The sequence below is a fragment of the Cynocephalus volans genome, chromosome 15 (assembly GCF_027409185.1).
Source record: "Cynocephalus volans isolate mCynVol1 chromosome 15, mCynVol1.pri, whole genome shotgun sequence".
NCBI classification, from domain to species: domain Eukaryota; kingdom Metazoa; phylum Chordata; class Mammalia; order Dermoptera; family Cynocephalidae; genus Cynocephalus; species Cynocephalus volans.
In genome coordinates this window covers 6,038,939-6,056,423 of record NC_084474.1, presented here as the reverse complement: position 1 = coordinate 6,056,423, position 17,485 = coordinate 6,038,939, and the positions used below count along the sequence as shown (strand labels likewise).

General features: G+C 39.2%; 1 protein-coding gene across 1 annotated transcript in view; it reads left to right on the top strand.

Moving 5' to 3' along the window:
* PRKDC (protein kinase, DNA-activated, catalytic subunit) overlaps window positions 1-17,485 on the top strand; it is a 174,966-nt gene that overhangs the window by 66,541 nt on the left and 90,940 nt on the right. The window contains exons 28-37 of the mRNA XM_063079108.1: window positions 215-309; window positions 1,849-1,948; window positions 3,076-3,209; window positions 5,880-6,131; window positions 10,242-10,465; window positions 11,409-11,617; window positions 12,014-12,146; window positions 12,800-12,958; window positions 13,849-14,052; window positions 16,962-17,147. Coding sequence (XP_062935178.1) covers window positions 215-309; window positions 1,849-1,948; window positions 3,076-3,209; window positions 5,880-6,131; window positions 10,242-10,465; window positions 11,409-11,617; window positions 12,014-12,146; window positions 12,800-12,958; window positions 13,849-14,052; window positions 16,962-17,147 — 1,696 coding nt within the window. The remainder of the gene's footprint in view (window positions 1-214; window positions 310-1,848; window positions 1,949-3,075; window positions 3,210-5,879; window positions 6,132-10,241; window positions 10,466-11,408; window positions 11,618-12,013; window positions 12,147-12,799; window positions 12,959-13,848; window positions 14,053-16,961; window positions 17,148-17,485) is intronic.

Here is a 17,485-nt window from a genome sequence, read left to right as displayed (position 1 = left end):
GCCTCTTTGGCTTACGTAGCCTTAGTCTTCAGTCTGCTCTTGAGGAAGTATTCTTTGAGACGTATTTAGGTTGTCTTATGTTTTAAAACCTTTGAGCCTTTTTTAAAAAAAACATTTAATTATTGTATGCATTCTTTAATACTGTTACTTATTTGCTTTGTCCTTTCTGCTTTATTATTTTCTTAGGAGAGCCGTCATATTCTTTATTTTACAGGGAAGAAGAGTCTCTGGTAGAACAGTTTGTGTTTGAAGCCTTAGTGATATACATGGAAAGTCTGGCCTTAGCACATATGGACGAGAAATCCTTAGGTATGTCTATCCAGGTGTTCTGTTTGCATGCGGTTTCTGTTTGCCTTGTAGGTCTTGACAGCTTTTCTACTCAGGAGTGAAGGCTCAGGTGATTCTCTCATAACATGTTTTCTTTTTTCATGTCTCGTAAGTAAACCCAGGTAAGTGTGAATAGAAGATATGCCCCTGCAGTGCTTCAAGTCCAGTTTGTAAAAGGTTCTTTCATTGCCCTCATCCTCTAAGTCTCGCCATGTACATCTGGTGGCCATAGAGCATGACCCCTGATTGGTCAGAGATCCTGCCCAGGGCATGTGGGACAGTGAAGCCATCAGTTACCGTGATGGCACAAAATGTGAAAATGTGCAGATCCACGGTGCTGAGGAAAGCCAGGTGCAGTGACCACTGAGCTGGGGTCAGTGTCTCTGAACTCACTAATGGTAATTTAGAAAATAGAAAGTAGGTCTCGTTAGGAGGTTATGATAAAGCTATTGAAGCCATGATTAAGGAATATTAAAAAAGATAGTAAGTCAGAAGTGGACTAAAGTGGCTAAGAGAATAATAAATGATAGTCTTAACAATTAAATTCTATCCAGAAGCTGTGAGGAACTTCATAGGTTTTTTGAGCTAGAAGACTTCTTGGAAATGGCCACATTGTCCCAGCACTTGGTGTAGTCAGGACACAGAGGCTCAGGTGTCAGTGACTGATTAGGTCACATTGCTGTGGGTGGCGGGACTTCTCTTTCACTTATCCAGATATTGGTTTCTGTTTATTAAAAAGACAGGCTGAACTCTGTTATCCTTCATGTTGATTGTCTACTACGGGCAAAAATGCTTAAAATTTAGTTCTTGCCATGAAATGGCTTAAATTTGCTTTGTTTATCTTGATTTCCCGTATAGGTGAATATTCTCAACAACTGAAACTTTAGTCTTTCTAAAATCAGTGCCATATTTAAAAAGCATAGAAAAAAAACTTTTTCTTGGTGACAGAGGCCAAAATAAGTTGTGTATGGCTCCTTTCCTAAATAACTGTAGACATTTATTTGTGAGTGGTTTACCATTTTATTTCTGTTCTCCAATGGTGGCTATATTATTAAACCATAGTATGGTTCATCCTACATAAGAAGGAGGGGAGGTTGAGGAACTTACACCCCTTAAATAACAGCTGTTACTTGAGGTTCACAGGGTCTGGGTTGCTGTGTGGGTTTTGTTACTTCAAGGTCTCTTCATCTCGGAGCCCTCATGTGAGGCTGTGCTCTAGCCACTGACAGTGCTGGTGGTGCACATTCTAGATAGGTGCAGCATTGCTCTGCGTGTTTGCCTGTGTATGTGTGCATGCCATGCTATATTGCAGTCTTAAGTATGGGTTTTGTTTTCATTTCTTGATGTGCAATGTAAATCATTTATTTAAATTTTGTACTCTGAGGGATGAACTGATATTAAATCTGTAATAAAATTATCCTTTTAATTAAAAAATTAGGCCAACAAATTTATAATACCAGGTCATTAATAATAATCAGGTGTATATCTTCTTTGGAAATGTATTTTTGTGCTTGAGAACAGGAACAATTCAGCAGTGTTGTGATGCCATTGGTCATCTCAGGCACATCATTGAAAAGAAGCACATTTCTTTAAACAAAGCCAAAAAACGACGTTTGCCACGGTAGGTGATATAGCTTCCTTTTCCGCTTTTTCCTTAAACATAAATCTAACTCTCAGCTAATAGAGAACAATCTGGGATGGATGTTTGGAAGTATAAAGAATTAATTTCCTGAACAAGGAATGTGTGGAAGTGTGAAGAGTCAGTTTTCTCAAGAAGTTAAAAAGCTTATGTTTGAGAATGCTTGGTTTAAGGTATAAGGCATTTAATCTTGGTTGGGACAGTAGATACAAATTGAGAAATAGTTTTGTAACTGAGACATTTTATATTACTGGCACTAATTTTGAATACAAACTTCACGTGGAATTATTTGACTAGAATATTCATGAACTGTTCTGCAGTGAATTTTGAAGTGTAAGAACTGAATGTTGAAATAGTAGGATTTTGATGGACATGGGTGGAATCGTAGAATCACGGAATGACACTCCTCGAGGCCGAGGCTGGGTGGTGGCCCGCCGTGTCCAGTGTTGGCTCTCATTTCCATTCCAGTGAGTCTCATTCTCAGACAGGGTGGGGCATGGCGGTGCCACCACTCTGGCGAAGCATGGTCCCATGTAGACTGGATATTAATATTTGCTGTTTTAAAATTGATTCTTCCAGATTCTACTATGAATTTATGACATCTCTTTAGATCATTGGTTCTCAAACTTTAGCGTGCATTAGAATTACCTGGAGGTCTAGTTAAAACACGGATTGCTGAGCCAGCCCCACCTCAGAATTTCTGTCCGTAGGTCTGGGACCAGAGAATTTGTATTTATAACAAGTTCACAACTCCTGCATCTGGTCCACACTTTGAGAAGTGCTACTTTAGATCATAAACTCTCTTTCATTTTAAGGTACATTGAAAAGGAAACATGAATACACTTGGTGCTGTTTTTTTAGGAAATGCTTTAAAATTTTTCCCAAGATAAAAAAAGAAATTGAAAATGAAGGCTAGCAGCGTTTAGGGCCCATCTGTGGTTTTTTCGATTGCATTCTAATGATAATACATTAAAAATAAGTCAAATGCCTCTTACTGAGGTTTTTACATGTGTCAGTAAAGTAAAATTGAGTTTATGATTTCTAGACTCTTGGATAGCTAAACATTTCATGTTGGAGAGAGTATTAATGACAGTGTTTTCTTTGTGTAGAGGATTTCCACCTTCGGCATCGTTGTGTTTATTGGACCTGGTTAAGTGGCTTTTAGCCCATTGTGGGAGGCCCCAGACAGAATGTCGACACAAATCCATAGAACTCTTTTATAAATTTGTTCCTTTATTGCCAGGTATGGTGATTCTTACATCCAGTAAAATGATGCATTTTGCTTTGGAGGTGTGGACTTACTTAAGATGTGATCTTTTCATTATTTAAACTAATGTTACAAATGATATATGGTTCTAATGAATACAAAAAATAAGTATATTCAATAATTGTTTCAGATTTGTATGCCAGATGATAAGTTGACTGCATTTCTCATTTATAGAAAGAAAGAAAAAATACTATTTTGATGTTAGTCAGATGATACAGAAGAAGTAAATTTAGAATTTCCCATTATCTTTTTTATTTCACTACATGTTTGCTTTTCTATTCCATATGAAAGAAATAAAGAAGAGTTGGGTGACCATTACAATGAACATGATATTCAATTAAGATTCAAAGTATTAGCAGTTAATGAAATAATGCAGTTCTGTTTAAACTTGTAATAATAAGAAATTGCCAGAATCCTATCATTGTGACAGTAAAGGAAAGCACTGAACGTGTGCTTTTCAGTAATTATTCACTAACCCATTAAACTTAACTAAGCCATACTCTTGAGCTTAATGTAACTCCTGCATTTTTCAGGAATAAATGTATTATTCTGTTTTCTCCCTTAAATCCAAACCCAGGTTTGGTAGCTTTTAAGTGGGGAAGCCATGCTCCAGGACAGAGCTAGGCCCGCTCATGTGCTCTCTGCACAGTACAGAGCTAAGACATGCTGTGCACGGCCCATGCCTCTGCTGGGAGAGGCGCAGAACACAGTGCAAAAGGGGTGGGGTCTACTGTCTGGGTTTTTTCCTCATGGAATAAGAGGAAAAAATTCAAGTGCTTCTAGGCTTCTAAAACTTAGAAGGATTCAAAATTTCGATATACTATAGGATATATTACAATGTTATATACCATATATTTTGTATATTACATATTATGCAGTATATAAAATATAATTGCACTCATACTATGTTTTATATATGTAATATATGTACTATAGTATATATTTACTATGCTATCATTTTACATATATAATGGAAATGTTTTTAATTTAGATAATTGCTTAAAAACCATTATTTGTATTTTAAGTTTGCTTACTGCTTTTAGTTAACAGTTTTTTAATACATTAAGTTATTCTCACAAAAACCTTGTAAAGTCAGTCAATGAAGAGCGGCTGGGAGTAGTTGGAGGAGGGGCAGCATATTTTCCTTATTTTTAAAGGAAACTGAGGCCCATATATTATGTGGGTAGAACTACTTATTGGCAGATCCCTCCTTCTCTGACTCTCCTACAGCACACATGGTTTCTAGTGATGCCAGCTTTACTGATCCCAGATATTTCTATGGCTCTTCTCTTCTGAGTTGCCTATAATAGGGACCTAACTAAATAAATAAGGCCCTACTGCTCAGAATTGTTGTTGTCAAACAAAGGATGCCAGGTAGTAGGTGAGCCCTGCCCTTCTTTCAACATGTAACTTGTATAAAATTAATCAGCTTTCCTTGACTCACCTCTGTGGCCTCCCAGAGTGCATCTGCCTTTCTCTTTCTCCAGCATCCTTTCCCCCAGTGGATTTTAAGGGACACTGTTAGGCATCTGTAGGTCACTGTGCACTGGGGGTGCTGGTTGTGTGAATGCCCAGGTCAGTAGTATGTAAAAATAGGCACAAGCCATCAGAGAGGGGCAGCTCCCCAGTGGCTTCTGAGTGCTGAGGCTCAAGGTGAGAGTGGATGTGCTGCATGGAGGCCAGAGTGGCCCAGGCCCAGGAGCAGATGGCAGCGTGATAGCTGGAGGAGGCCAAGGAGGCTGCAGGGCGGCTGGAGGCTCCAGGCCTGGGTCTCAGGCCGTCACTTCCACTGACCTTCCCGTGTCTGGCTCACTCTTTGTCTGCCTTTCTCTGTCCTTTCTTTCTATATGTTCTCTCTGTCACTCTTGCTAGCACTTGATGAAGCATTTAAATGTTTTACTGTTTTTCACTCATTATTATAGTTTTTTTTTTTTTGTCTCTTCTTAGTCATAAGTAATGGAATGTTTCCTACTCTTAATACATAAACTGTCCCCTTCTTAACACGTGTATTCAGACATACATTACTGTCTTGGATTCTTCCCTAACTTCACTACAGTAAGAATGATTCCACCTTTTTTGAGCCATGGATTTAATTTAATATCTCAAAGAAAACATGTTTTAAAAAGCAAATCATTTGCCTTTCTTATTTAACAAACACTGGGCTTACTGTGTGGTAGATGCTATTCTAAGCACATGTTCAAATATTAACTACCTTAATTCATTTAATCTTTATAACTACCCAAAAGGGTAGATATTATTATTGTTCTCATTTATGGATGAGAAAACTGAGACGCAGGTCAGGTCCCCACAGCTGGGATGCAGCACAGCCAGTATTGGAACCAAAAGTCACAGTCCCTTAAAAAGAGAAATGATCATTTTTAAGGAAAAAGGCAGGGGAAAGGGTATTAGCTTATAGCTATTCCAAATGGTTTCCAACTATTTTTATAATGTTTAAGGTAACTGAAGCAAGTGGCTTTGGTGGAAATACCTCCTCGACAGTAATTATAGTGAAACAATTTATGAGTACTATAATAAAACAAAAAAAGATTTTCCCATATCATTTTGAAATTTTAATTAAGCACAAAGATTAAGGAAATTTAATTATATGGGAGTTATTTGTGTGTTTTAATCATGTTTCTTTTTAAGGCAACAAATCCCCTTCTTTATGGCTGAAAGAGATAATTGAGAAAGAGGATATTTCTTTCCTCATAAACGCGTTTGAGGGTGGTGGTGGCAGTGATCGGCCCTCAGGCATCCTTGCTCAGCCAACCCTTCTCCATCTGCCAGGGCCATTCAGCCTGCGGGCAGCCCTGCAGTGGCTGGACCTGCTCCTGGCTGCCCTGGAGTGCTATAATACATTCATCGCAGAGAAGACTTTGGACATGCTCGAGGTCCTGGGTATGTAAAACTTACTCCTAAGCTAGTGTTGCCTGAACTGCATGGAGTTGTTCTGGGTGTTGAAATAACAGCAGCGATGACGCCACACACCATTCATTCAGCACTGTGTGAAGAGCGTTATCTGAACTCTCTAGTCTCACAGTGAGGGGTGTGATACAGGTGGCAAAACTGAGGCTGCACACTCCTGTCCAGAGCCTCTTCTTCCTTTGTGCCCTATTCACAGGCCCTGGCTGACCCTTCTATACAGTAACCTCTGGAGGTTTTCGTTTGTGTGTAGCACATTAAAAGAGTTTTTTCTGACAAGAGGTTGTGTGATCTTATTCAAGTTTCTGTGTAGAGTGTCTTTATTTTTCTTACATCTTCACAGTCCTTTGGCTTTTTTATCATAGCATGGTGTTGTTTTCCGAAGACAGAATGAACGTAAGGTGGAATGCTTTGTGTACTTCTTAGCCTGTGTTGGGAAGAAGGAGATGGCAGCCTATTCTTCTTCTAGCTGTAGTTTCTATTGTGTTGTAAATGTGGATATTTTAAAAGAAAACTGTTAACACTACTTGAAAAAAATGTATAAATGGACCCTAAACACTGTGGCAATTTTATATCCAATGTTGTCACCTTTGAAATATAGTTTTTTAATTGGAAATTTTGCAGCCACTAAATTATATTCCCATTTCATACCCCCACATTATTTTATACTAAAGTATTAAGTTTTTATGGTTAAGATTTTACTTATAACCACATCTATGTCTTTGTAACAAAAATGTCTGTATTTAAAGATTCTTTTTTGTGTTGAGTTGTTATTACATTTGTTATTGGGGCACATTACATTTATTATGACCACAACATAAAAATTTTAATTATTGCCTATAAGTATAAGAAGTAAAATTATACAGTTAGAATTCTATTTTTGTTTGTATAGAATTTAGTTCTAAAAAAAACTTAACATAAATCAGTGTCATATTTGATTAATTCTAAAATTTACGTTTTCCAACATTTAACATAGCTGTGGCTGGAATGTGTCTTATGGTCTGGTCTGTTGGATTCAAGGGTATTTAGTGTTTGGGAGTGTAATTCTTAATATGTGGTCTCTCAGTTCTTTGAATACATAGTAATCTGCCATCAGAATTATTTCTAGTGATCTGTCAGTTGATGATTTGATTAACTCTCCTTAAGTTTTGTTGAAAACAAAGAATTGGAAACCCTCAGATTTCTAAAAGGATTTCTTACTCAGTCATTACCTTTTTTCACTCTTTCAACGTGTATACCAATATTTTAAATTGTCCTTTTGTCTGGGACTCTGAAGGTCTTTACACACTGGGGTAATAAACTACAGAAAGATTGGGGAGAGATGAACTTGTGTCTGTCTTTTGTGAAGTGGAAGAAGGGCCATGGAGCATGGGCAGAGAAGGGAAAGGAGAACCAGCCCACCTGAGTTTTCACACAGATGGGATTTATGAGAAAGCCCATTTGGGAGTTGATATGAAAATTGATCCCATGAAATGGCAGGCCATCCATGCTTGCCGGAACACACCACGATTTGCCTCTGTATTACCCCTTTGAATGACATTTAGGTGGTTTCAGTGTTTTCATTCTTACATTCTTACAAATGTATCTTTGCAATCCTGCCATTATTTCATTAGGTTAAATTTTCTTTTTTTTTTTTTTTTTTATTTTATTTTATTTTATTTTTTTATTTTTTTTATTTTTAAATTTTATTTTGTCGATATACATTGTAGCTGATTAATGCTCCCCATCACCAAAACCTCCCTCCCTTCTCCCTCCCCCCTCCCCCCCAACCATGTCCTTTCTGTTTGTTTGTTGTATCAACTTCAAATAATTGTGGTTGTTATATCTTCTTCCCCCCCCCCCCGGTTTGTGTGTGTATGTGTGTATGTGTGTGTGTGAATTTATATATTAATTTTTAGCTCCCACCAATAAGTGAGAACATGTGGTATTTCTCTTTCTGTGCCTGACTTGTTTCACTTAATATAATTCTCTCGAGGTCCATCCATGTTGTTGCAAATGGCAGTATTTCATTCGTTTTTATAGCTGAGTAGTATTCCATTGTGTAGATGTACCAGGTTAAATTTTCAGTGCTGGATCAAAGCATATTGAGTTTTTTCACATTTGATAGAAATTGGAATGCATATTTTTTAAAGCTTTTGGTATGGAAGAGAGCATGCCCAGGGTCCTAGGCAGGAGCCAAGGGCATCCCTCTCTGCCCAGAAGCAGGCAAGAAAGCATGCCAGGGGTCCTAGGCAGGAGCTGAGGGCAGCCCCCTCTTCCCGGAAGCAGGCAAGAACAGAGCATGCCTGGGGTCCTAGGCAGGAACCGAGGGCAGCATCCCCCACCCAGAAACAGGCAAGGACCATGCACTTCTGTGCAAGTGGCCCACCACAGCCACTGCCACAGCCATGGCTGCCGCAAAAGTGGCTCAGTGCCACAGCAGTAGCCACAGTCACCATGCAGGTGTCCCATCAGACACTTGACTATGTTGACACAAGAAGAGTCCCTAGCAGAGACCGGAAAAAGAAGAGGATATCTCTCTTCTTGAAGCCCATTCCAGAGTAATAGAAGAAATAACTGCTCTACCAGATGACCAGACATCACCATAGACATACTAGAAATATGAAAACCCTCAAAAATATGACACCACCAAAAGACTACAGTAATTTTCAAATACCAGATCCTATAGCGCAGGAAACCCTTAGAATGCCTGGAAAGGATTTCCGAGCAACAATTTTCAGGAAAATCACTGAGATATAAGAAGACTCAGTTAAACAACATAATAAAACAAGAAAAAAAAAAAATTCCGGATACTCGGGAGGAAATTTGCAAAGAGATTAATAGCTTAAAAAAGAATGTAGCTAAACTCATAGAACTGAAAGTTTCACTCAATGAAATAAACACAACCAATAGCTTAAGCAGTAGGCTAGAACAAGCAGATGAAAGAATATCTGATTTTGAACATAGTCTTTTCAAACTAACCCAGATAGACAAAAATAAGGAAAAAATAGTTTCAATGAATGAAAATCTAAGAGAGCTAGCTGACAACCTTAACGTGCACAAACATTTGAATCATGGGTGTTCCTGAAGGGGAGGAGAAAAGAAAAGGCATGGAAAATCTATCCAGTGAAATAATAACAGAAAATTTCTCAGGTATAGGGAGAGACATGGACTTTCAGATCCAGAAGGCTCAAAGATCCCCAAACAGATTCAACCCCAAAAGATCCTCTCCAAGACACATTACAGTCAAACTGGCAAAGCTCAGAGACAAAGAGAGAATCTTAAAAGAAACAAGATAAAAGTGTCAATTCACCTATAAGGGAGCCCCTATCACACTAACGACAGACTTCTCAACTGAAACTCTTCAGGCCAGAAGAAAATGGGATAACATATTCAAAATACTAAAAGAAAAAAACTTCCAGCCAGGAATACTATCAGCAAGACTATCCTTCAGAAATGAGGGAAAAATAATGCATTTCCCAGACAAACAAAAACTACAGGAATTCACCACCACATGACCAGCCTTACAAGAAATCTTTAAAGAAGTCCTGCATCTGGAATCCACAAAATAGTAACCACTATCATGACTACATAAGAAAGAACAAAACTACTGGTAGGACATAAAAGCAAACGAGAAAGAGAAAGAAACTAAATATTACCACTGCAAATGAGAAAGAGAAAGAAACTAAACATTAACACCATTAAACCAGTAATGATGATAATGTAATAATGCCACTGCTTTATTTCTGATTTTAGTAATTTTGGTCTTCTCTCTTTTTTTTTAGTCAGTTTAGATAAGGCTTGCAAATTTTGTTTAAAAAAATAAATAAAGCTTTTGGTGTGAATTGCTAAATTGCCCTTTAAATTGTTCATATTAATTTGTATTGTATGAGTCTAAGTTAATTTGGGTTGAATTAATTTTGAAATTTTGAAATGAGAAGAAATAACAGCCACTCTATTCAGCTTTTATCAAACTGTTTTTCTTTTGAAAAACTTTGAATTTTGACTAAAAGTGTATTGTACCTCAACTTAAAAAAGGAATTTTTTGTTAATCTTAATGGAGTTAATAGGAAGCATATATTAATATTTTAATATAATTATTTCCAGGTACTCCAGCACAGTCTTCACTTTTGAAAGCAGTGGCTTTCTTTTTAGAAAGCATTGCGATGCATGATATTACAGCAGCAGAAAAGTGCTTTGGCACTGGGGCAGCAAGTAGCAGACCCAGCCCACAAGAGGAAGAAGGGTATAACTACAGCAAATGCACAATCATTGTCAGGATTATGGAATTTAGCACAACTCTGCTCAACACCTCCCCAGAAGGGTGGAAGGTAGGGTCTGTTCTGCTGCTCTGTTACTTTGAGGTCAGTACTTGGTACTGGAAAAATGCTTTAAAAGTTTCTGTTAGAAGTCATTTTGGCTTTTCTAGAACTTTATATTTCCAGAAGAGTTATTTAATTTATTTATTTTAGTTGACAAATAAAAATCGTATATATTTGCGGTGTACAACATTATGTTTTGATTTATGTATGCATTGTGGAATGGCTAAATCAAGCTAATTAATGCATCTATTACTTCACATATGTGACTTTTTTTGTGGCAAGAACATTTAAAATCTCTCTTAGCAATTTTAACCATACATTACATTGTTATTAACTAGTCACCATGATGTACAGTCTGTTCTTGAAAATAATACAATTTTGTATGTCCTTCATTGTGTGAACAAAATACAAAATAGTTTTTCTAAATGTGTTATTGGGTGCGGCATTATATACTGTAATCAGAAATATGCCTTAGGAACCACACATTAGCAAATATTTGTAAATGTATCTGTGAGACTTATTATATACACAAACTCCAGTCAGTCAATCCAGTGAATATACCCTAAATGCATGCTGTATGCCAGGCTATGTTCCAGGCCCTGGGGATGCAGCTGTGTCCAAAAGCAGGGGCTGGAAGGCTGTGGTCCACGGGCAGAACCCCACCTGCCGCCTGCTCTTGTAAATAAGTTTTATTGGAACACGGCCATGCTCATCTGTCCACCTGCTGTCCATGGCTGCTTTCACGCTCTGATGGGTTAAGGAGTTGCAGCAGAGGCTGTATAGCCCACAAAGCCTAAAGTGTTTACTGTACAACTCTTTACAGAAAAAGTTTGCCAACCCTTGCCCTAGTCAGGCAAAAATCTGCAACCTCATGGACCTTATACTCTGGTGAAAATATAAATGCAGGCTGGTAGAAGTGTTTTATTTTATTTTTTCCAAACTTGTTTTACAGCTCCTGGAAAAGGATTTGTGTAACACAAACCTTGTGAAACTCTTAGTGCAAACGCTGTGTGAGCCCGTGAGCATAGGTTTTGACATTGGTGATGTCCAGGTTATGGATCATCTTCCTAGTGTTTGTGTCAACCTGGTGAAAGCAATGAAGAAGTCCCCGTGTAGAGACCTTCTCGAGACTTACCTGAAGGAAACAATAAGAGTGCAGAGGTGGGCACTTGGGTTGTTGCATTGTTGGGGTCCTTAAGGTCCAGCACATTGCAGTGCTCCTGGCGGCTCCCTGTGTGGCTGCCATAGCTCTCACTTTCTCTAGGAAGGATCCCATCAGTGGGGTGTTTGGTGCATATGATGTCACTAGCTGTCTGGAAGTCAGGTATTTAGCAGGTGCCTTACCTGTGCCTGGGACAAGCAAGCTTCAGATGTGGTCATCTCCCTCCTTGACTTCCACAGCTAGATTAGTGCCTGTATTTGTTCCCAGGACCATGTTAATGAATTTGAGTGCCAAGTATTAAGTAAATAACAATGCACACATTTTTCAATGTACCCTGATAATTTAACAAGATCAGAATTCACCTAGTTTTCTTTTTATGTTTCCCATGTGGCCAGCATTGAGGAGCTTTGTGCTGCTGACTTGTATGGCCCTGATGCTCAAGTGATCAAGCCCAGGCTGGCTTCCATCCTGTCAGTGTGCAGACAGCTTCACAGAGCTGATGCTTTGCATGTAATAGTTCCATCTGAGGTAAGCATGACCAAGTTGTTTTTATATTTCTAGTAGCTTTATTATGCTAATTTATCTACTTATTTATGTTCTTTATTAGATATCCTTTATGTACTGAGCATGCTGAAATGGGAATTACAGAAATATTTGCTCTAGATATATAGGTATTATCTGGAATACAGATATGAAAGTAAATATAAAAATTTATAGATGAAAGTAAAATAAAGGGCATTTGAATATTTCCAGAGCAGCCTTCTGAAAAACATTAGGAACTAATTGCTGTTGTGCCTTTGTGATGAGGCAGCATAAATGAAAAATACAGCATAGAAAGCAAAGTTAGTTAAAATTTTCCTGAAAATTGGACAGCAGTTTTCAGAGTTAGCTAACATAGGTGTTTTTTTTTTTTTTTTTTTTTTTTCTTTTTTTGTGACCGGTAAGGGGATCATAACCCTTGGCTTGGTGTCGCCCACACCGCGCTCAGCCAGTGAGCGCACCGGCCATGCCTATATAGGATACGAACCCGTGGTGGGAGCGCCACTGTGCTCCCAGCACTGCACTCTCCTGAGTGAGCCACGGGGTCGGCCCTAACATGGAGTTTTTAATTGAGAGGAGTGAAATTGTGTTTTTTTATAAAATATCCTTTGCTATGCATTTCAGTGTTGACTTTGTTTTAGTCTACAGATCTGCATCATTCTATTGGCACAAAACTTCTTTCCCTCGTTTATAAAGGCATCGCACCTCGAGATGAGCGACAGTGTCTGCCTTCTCTAGACCCTAGTTGTAAGCAACTGGCCAGTGGACTTCTGGAGTTGGCCTTTGCTTTTGGAGTACTGGTAGGAAAAACATCTACATGCTGCATTTTCCTAATGATGGAAATATATGGACAGAAATAGAAATATAGAGACAGAAATATAGAGACACTTCCATTGTGTCTATAGAAACTGGAATTTAGTTGGGTAAGGTCTTAGCTGGATAAGTATGTAATTGATTTACATGCGCTGACTGATTTCTAAAAGACTGTTTTCTTAACACTTTTTTTTTATATAAAATATCAACATTCTTTTTAAATTGAGGTTTTTGTCTTTAGAAGGACTCTAAGCAGAGAACATTTTGTGGCCTTCAAGCTGACCTGTCTTGACACATGGCCTCTTCCCCTGTCCTTCTGGTTCTTTGGGTGGATGACATGGGAGGGCCCTGGAGGATAATCCCAGAGACACCACAGAAAAATGTGTTCATGGCCTGTTGTTTTGCTTTGTTTTTGATCCCTGCACATTAAGGGGACTGTCAAGGCTGGCCTCATATAGCCCCCTTGCTGCCGAGCTCTGCAGCCAGTCCTGCGCAGGCACTCTGTACGGTCTTCCCTTCTTCCCTAGCAGAAACCTCTTCTTTGTCTGCTTGTCCACTTAATGTAGACAATCACACATTTAAATTGTCTAAAAATATCTGCACTTGCTAGAATCTACCCTCAAAGCAACAACAAGATCTTCTGGAAATTTGAAAGAAACATCAGTCAGAGAATATTTTCTTTCCCAAAAGGAAACCTAGAAAATGGAGGCTAATTGAAATGTTTACAACTTAAACTAGAACCCAGGCTCTGCCTGACAGGCTCTCTTTAGACCCTTCTGTGTGATTTTCTGATTTCAAAGTTATCCGCCACCCAAGGGTCTTTCTGTAGCATGTGAAGATGTGCCCTGCCATGTCCCTTCTGCTTCCTTCCTCACAGTGTGAGCACCTCGTGAGTCTTCTCCTGAACACAGCAGTGTTGTCTGTGCCATCTTTGGGCAGCTCACAGAGAAGCATCATCAGCTTCACCCATGGGGAGTATTTCTACAGCTTGTTCTCAGAAACGATCAACACAGAGTTGTTGAAAAATCTAGATCTTGCTGTATTGGAGCTCATGAAATCATCAGTGGATAATCCCAAAATGGTAATGAAGTTTTCCTTCAAGTTAATGTTTCAAGTTAAAGTAATGTTTGTAAAAGGATTGTCACTTTTCTGTAATATTTTATTAAAACAAAACAAGATTTCTTCCTGGAAGGTTAAAACCTCTTGCTAATATTTAAAAACAAAACAAACTTTGAAACGATTATTTTTTCCATTCTTTTATGCCCCCCAAATCTCTAGGCCTAATACTAAAAGGCACAACTACAGAGGATATTGACTTTTGCCACGATGTACCATTGGCACTTGTAAACCTTTCCCGAGGCTCAGAGTTGTCTTAATTTTCCACCTGCCAGGCGCTGGTCCCCACATTCCCAGAACCCTTTCTGTACTTGGGCTCTTTCACAGTCTCCATGCTGAGCCATCATCTCCTGCACATTCCTGCTCTATCCCCCTTTGTCCCCTCACATTGAGTCTTTGGAGACTGGTATTTAATATACATAGTTGACTTTGGTTTATTAAACTTACGGGATTCTGAAATTTAACCTGCTCTGTAGACAGTCAGAAACTGTTAACAGTTGGTATGACCATTTTAAGGGAGAGTGCAAAATTTCCTAAGTTGAGCTTTTATTCCAAGCAGTGCTTTTTTATTGTAGGGAGTATTTTTGGTAGATTGCACTAGGAATTTGTATTTCTTAAAGTTAGAAATAACATTGTAGTAGACCCACAACACTCAGGACATTTAACATTTTGAACTTTCAGGTATTGAGACCTCTGGTGAAAATTACAGATAAAAACATATGCGTTTACCAGTACTCCTTCTCCAACTCCCTCTAAGATGATAGAATGGGGTTAAAAATAAGAACACAATCTTAAAGTCCTTAAAGAAACAGGAAAAAGAAAAACAAACTTCAGGAGTGACAGACTATAAAGCACAAGGACATGTGTGACAGACCAGAGTCCAAGAGAGCCACCGTGCCCCAGTGGTAGGAAGATGGGCAGCGCATCATACTGAGACCCAGCAGGATGTGGAGGGGAGGCTGGCAGAGGAGGACTGGGTGAAAGTCAACCCTCCCCTGCCAGGGCACCTGCTCTCCCACTTGAGGAGAAGGCTGGAGGTGGTGGTTCTCTGGCGAGGAGAGGTATCTCTGGACCAGGGGCACTAGGCATCGTCCAGTGTAGGGATACTTTCATGAAAACAGGGAAACTAAGGTAAAGCCTTCCTAAATTCTAGACTTTGAGGCTCTTAGTCTTTTCTTCCAGTCTGGCTCCTGGAGTACTGTCAGCTCTGTGTATACCTTCAGGAAGACATCAGAACATTCAGACAGGCCTAAGAGAAAATGAAGGTGCTGTCATTGCTGCCAGCCCAGTCAGTGCAGAGCGATCCTCACAGTCAGTGAGCCCTGCCCGCTGCACAGCACTTCCAGCCAGCGGCCTAGCACCTGAGGAAAGGGATTCCAAAAGGGAAGTCATGAGGAAAGCAACTTGTGGCAGAGACCATTCAGTGAGATGAAAATGTAAAAAGAAAACCTCAGAGTGAGTGAAGGTACTGTATCCATGAAACATGAGTTGCTACAGAAAAAGAGCGTCAGAGAACAAAAAAGAACTCTTGGGAATTAAGCATAGGCATGAGAAGTTAAAAATGAAATAGGTTTGGAAGATAGAATTGAGGAACTCTCACAGAGAGTAGAGAGAAAAGACAAAGTGGGAGAGGAACAGTGAGGAACCTTGCGGTCTGAGCACAAGGTTGGGTGACAGGACCTCAGCTCTGCAGGGCAGGGCCAGGAGAGGCCTTCACTGAGGACACAGCTCAGGAGGACCCCCAGAACGAAGGCCTTGAGTTTCAGATGTAAAAGGGCAGTGGAGTGGCCAGCACAGTGTGTGGAGATGGCTCCATGTGGAACTCATTTCTTGAGAATTTAGACCCCTGTGGTTTTCACCATGAGAAAAGATCCTGAAAAATTTCCACAGGAGAAAAACCAGTTGTATGTAAAAGGATCAAGAAATGGATTGACATTTGTCTTCTCAATAGCAGTGTGGACATTGCAGGACTGTGAGTCACATTTCCTCTACAATTCATGGAAGGAATCTGCAGCCTGGAGTTCCGAATCTAGCTGGATTTGTAGTTATGTCTGAGAGTAGAATGCCCATGTTTCAGATATGCCAGATCCCAAAGGAATGTATCTCCTGCACTTCTCTTGTCCCAAAGCTACTGGGTGGGTAGTAATAGGACAGTGAGCCAAGAAAGAGGAGGATGTTGGATGCAAGAAATCGGCTCAATGCAGGGGAGCTGGCACTGGCATTGCAGAGCAGGAGCTGGGGTTCCACAAAGGTGGAGCAGACAACTTACTGATGGGCTTAGATGGCATGAAGCAGCTTAATTTGGGAGAGTTTGATGATGAATCAATGATGACCACTGAAAGCACGTGAGGATTAACTTCAGGGTGAACAGAATGTGCAAGAAAGGAAAAGTATTGGTAGTATACTACTTCGAGCATTTGTAAAAAGTGTTTACATTGTCAAAATGACAGGAATATTGAATGTTAATCTAACCAAAACTATGATGTCACTCTGTTGGAAAGGTGGTGGTGGGACAAGAAATAGCACATGTGCTGTGAGTGTGTGCATGCACACATGTGTGCACAGTGGTGGCAAAGATGGCGATGACATAGAGAGCTAATTCTTCCAAGTGGAGTTCCACTGAAAATGCCTTAGACTCAGAAAACCAGGAGCAGCCAGATGGGCACGTTGACATAAATGAGGCTATCCTGTGCTTTCTATGGGAAAATTTATGTGTCAAGTGCTGTTTTCAAAGTTGGCAAGTTTTGAAGTAGATAAACATCTTTGATAGAAATAGCATCTTTATTTTCCAAGAATAGCTATGAAATGAAAGGAAATTTTATTTCCATCCTCAATGTTAAGAATTTTTCTTCAGTCACCACAAATTTGTTTCAGGTGAGTGCCATTTTGAATGGTATGCTAGATCAGAGCTTCAGGGATCGAGCCAGTCAGAAAAACCAAGGACTGGAACTTGCGACTACAATTCTGCAGAACTGGAGGAAGTGTGACTCATGGTGGGCCAGGGATTCTGCTCCCGAGAGTAAAATGGCAGTGCTGGCCTTGCTGTCAAAAATTTTACAGGTATTTTGAGAAACCTAAGAAGAGTATGATTGTTGTTTTGAACTCTGTAACTTGTATCTTTAAAAATTTGTTGGAAGTTGCTTCAAAAGCTCATTGGTTTGATAAACAAAAAATATTTTGACAGGATGATTGCTGATTACCTTACGTTTTTTACTTTTTCATTATTTTACATCATTTGTTATTCTTATCGTTTCTTGTACCTTCTCTGTTTAATGTGCCTTTACATGCATTGTCTTACAAGATAGTAGTATAATGTTTCAGAACAAGATCGTTGAAATATTGTTGAAGCCCAAGAACAAATTCGCAGTTCATTTTTGAAATTTAAAATTTTGAAAAAT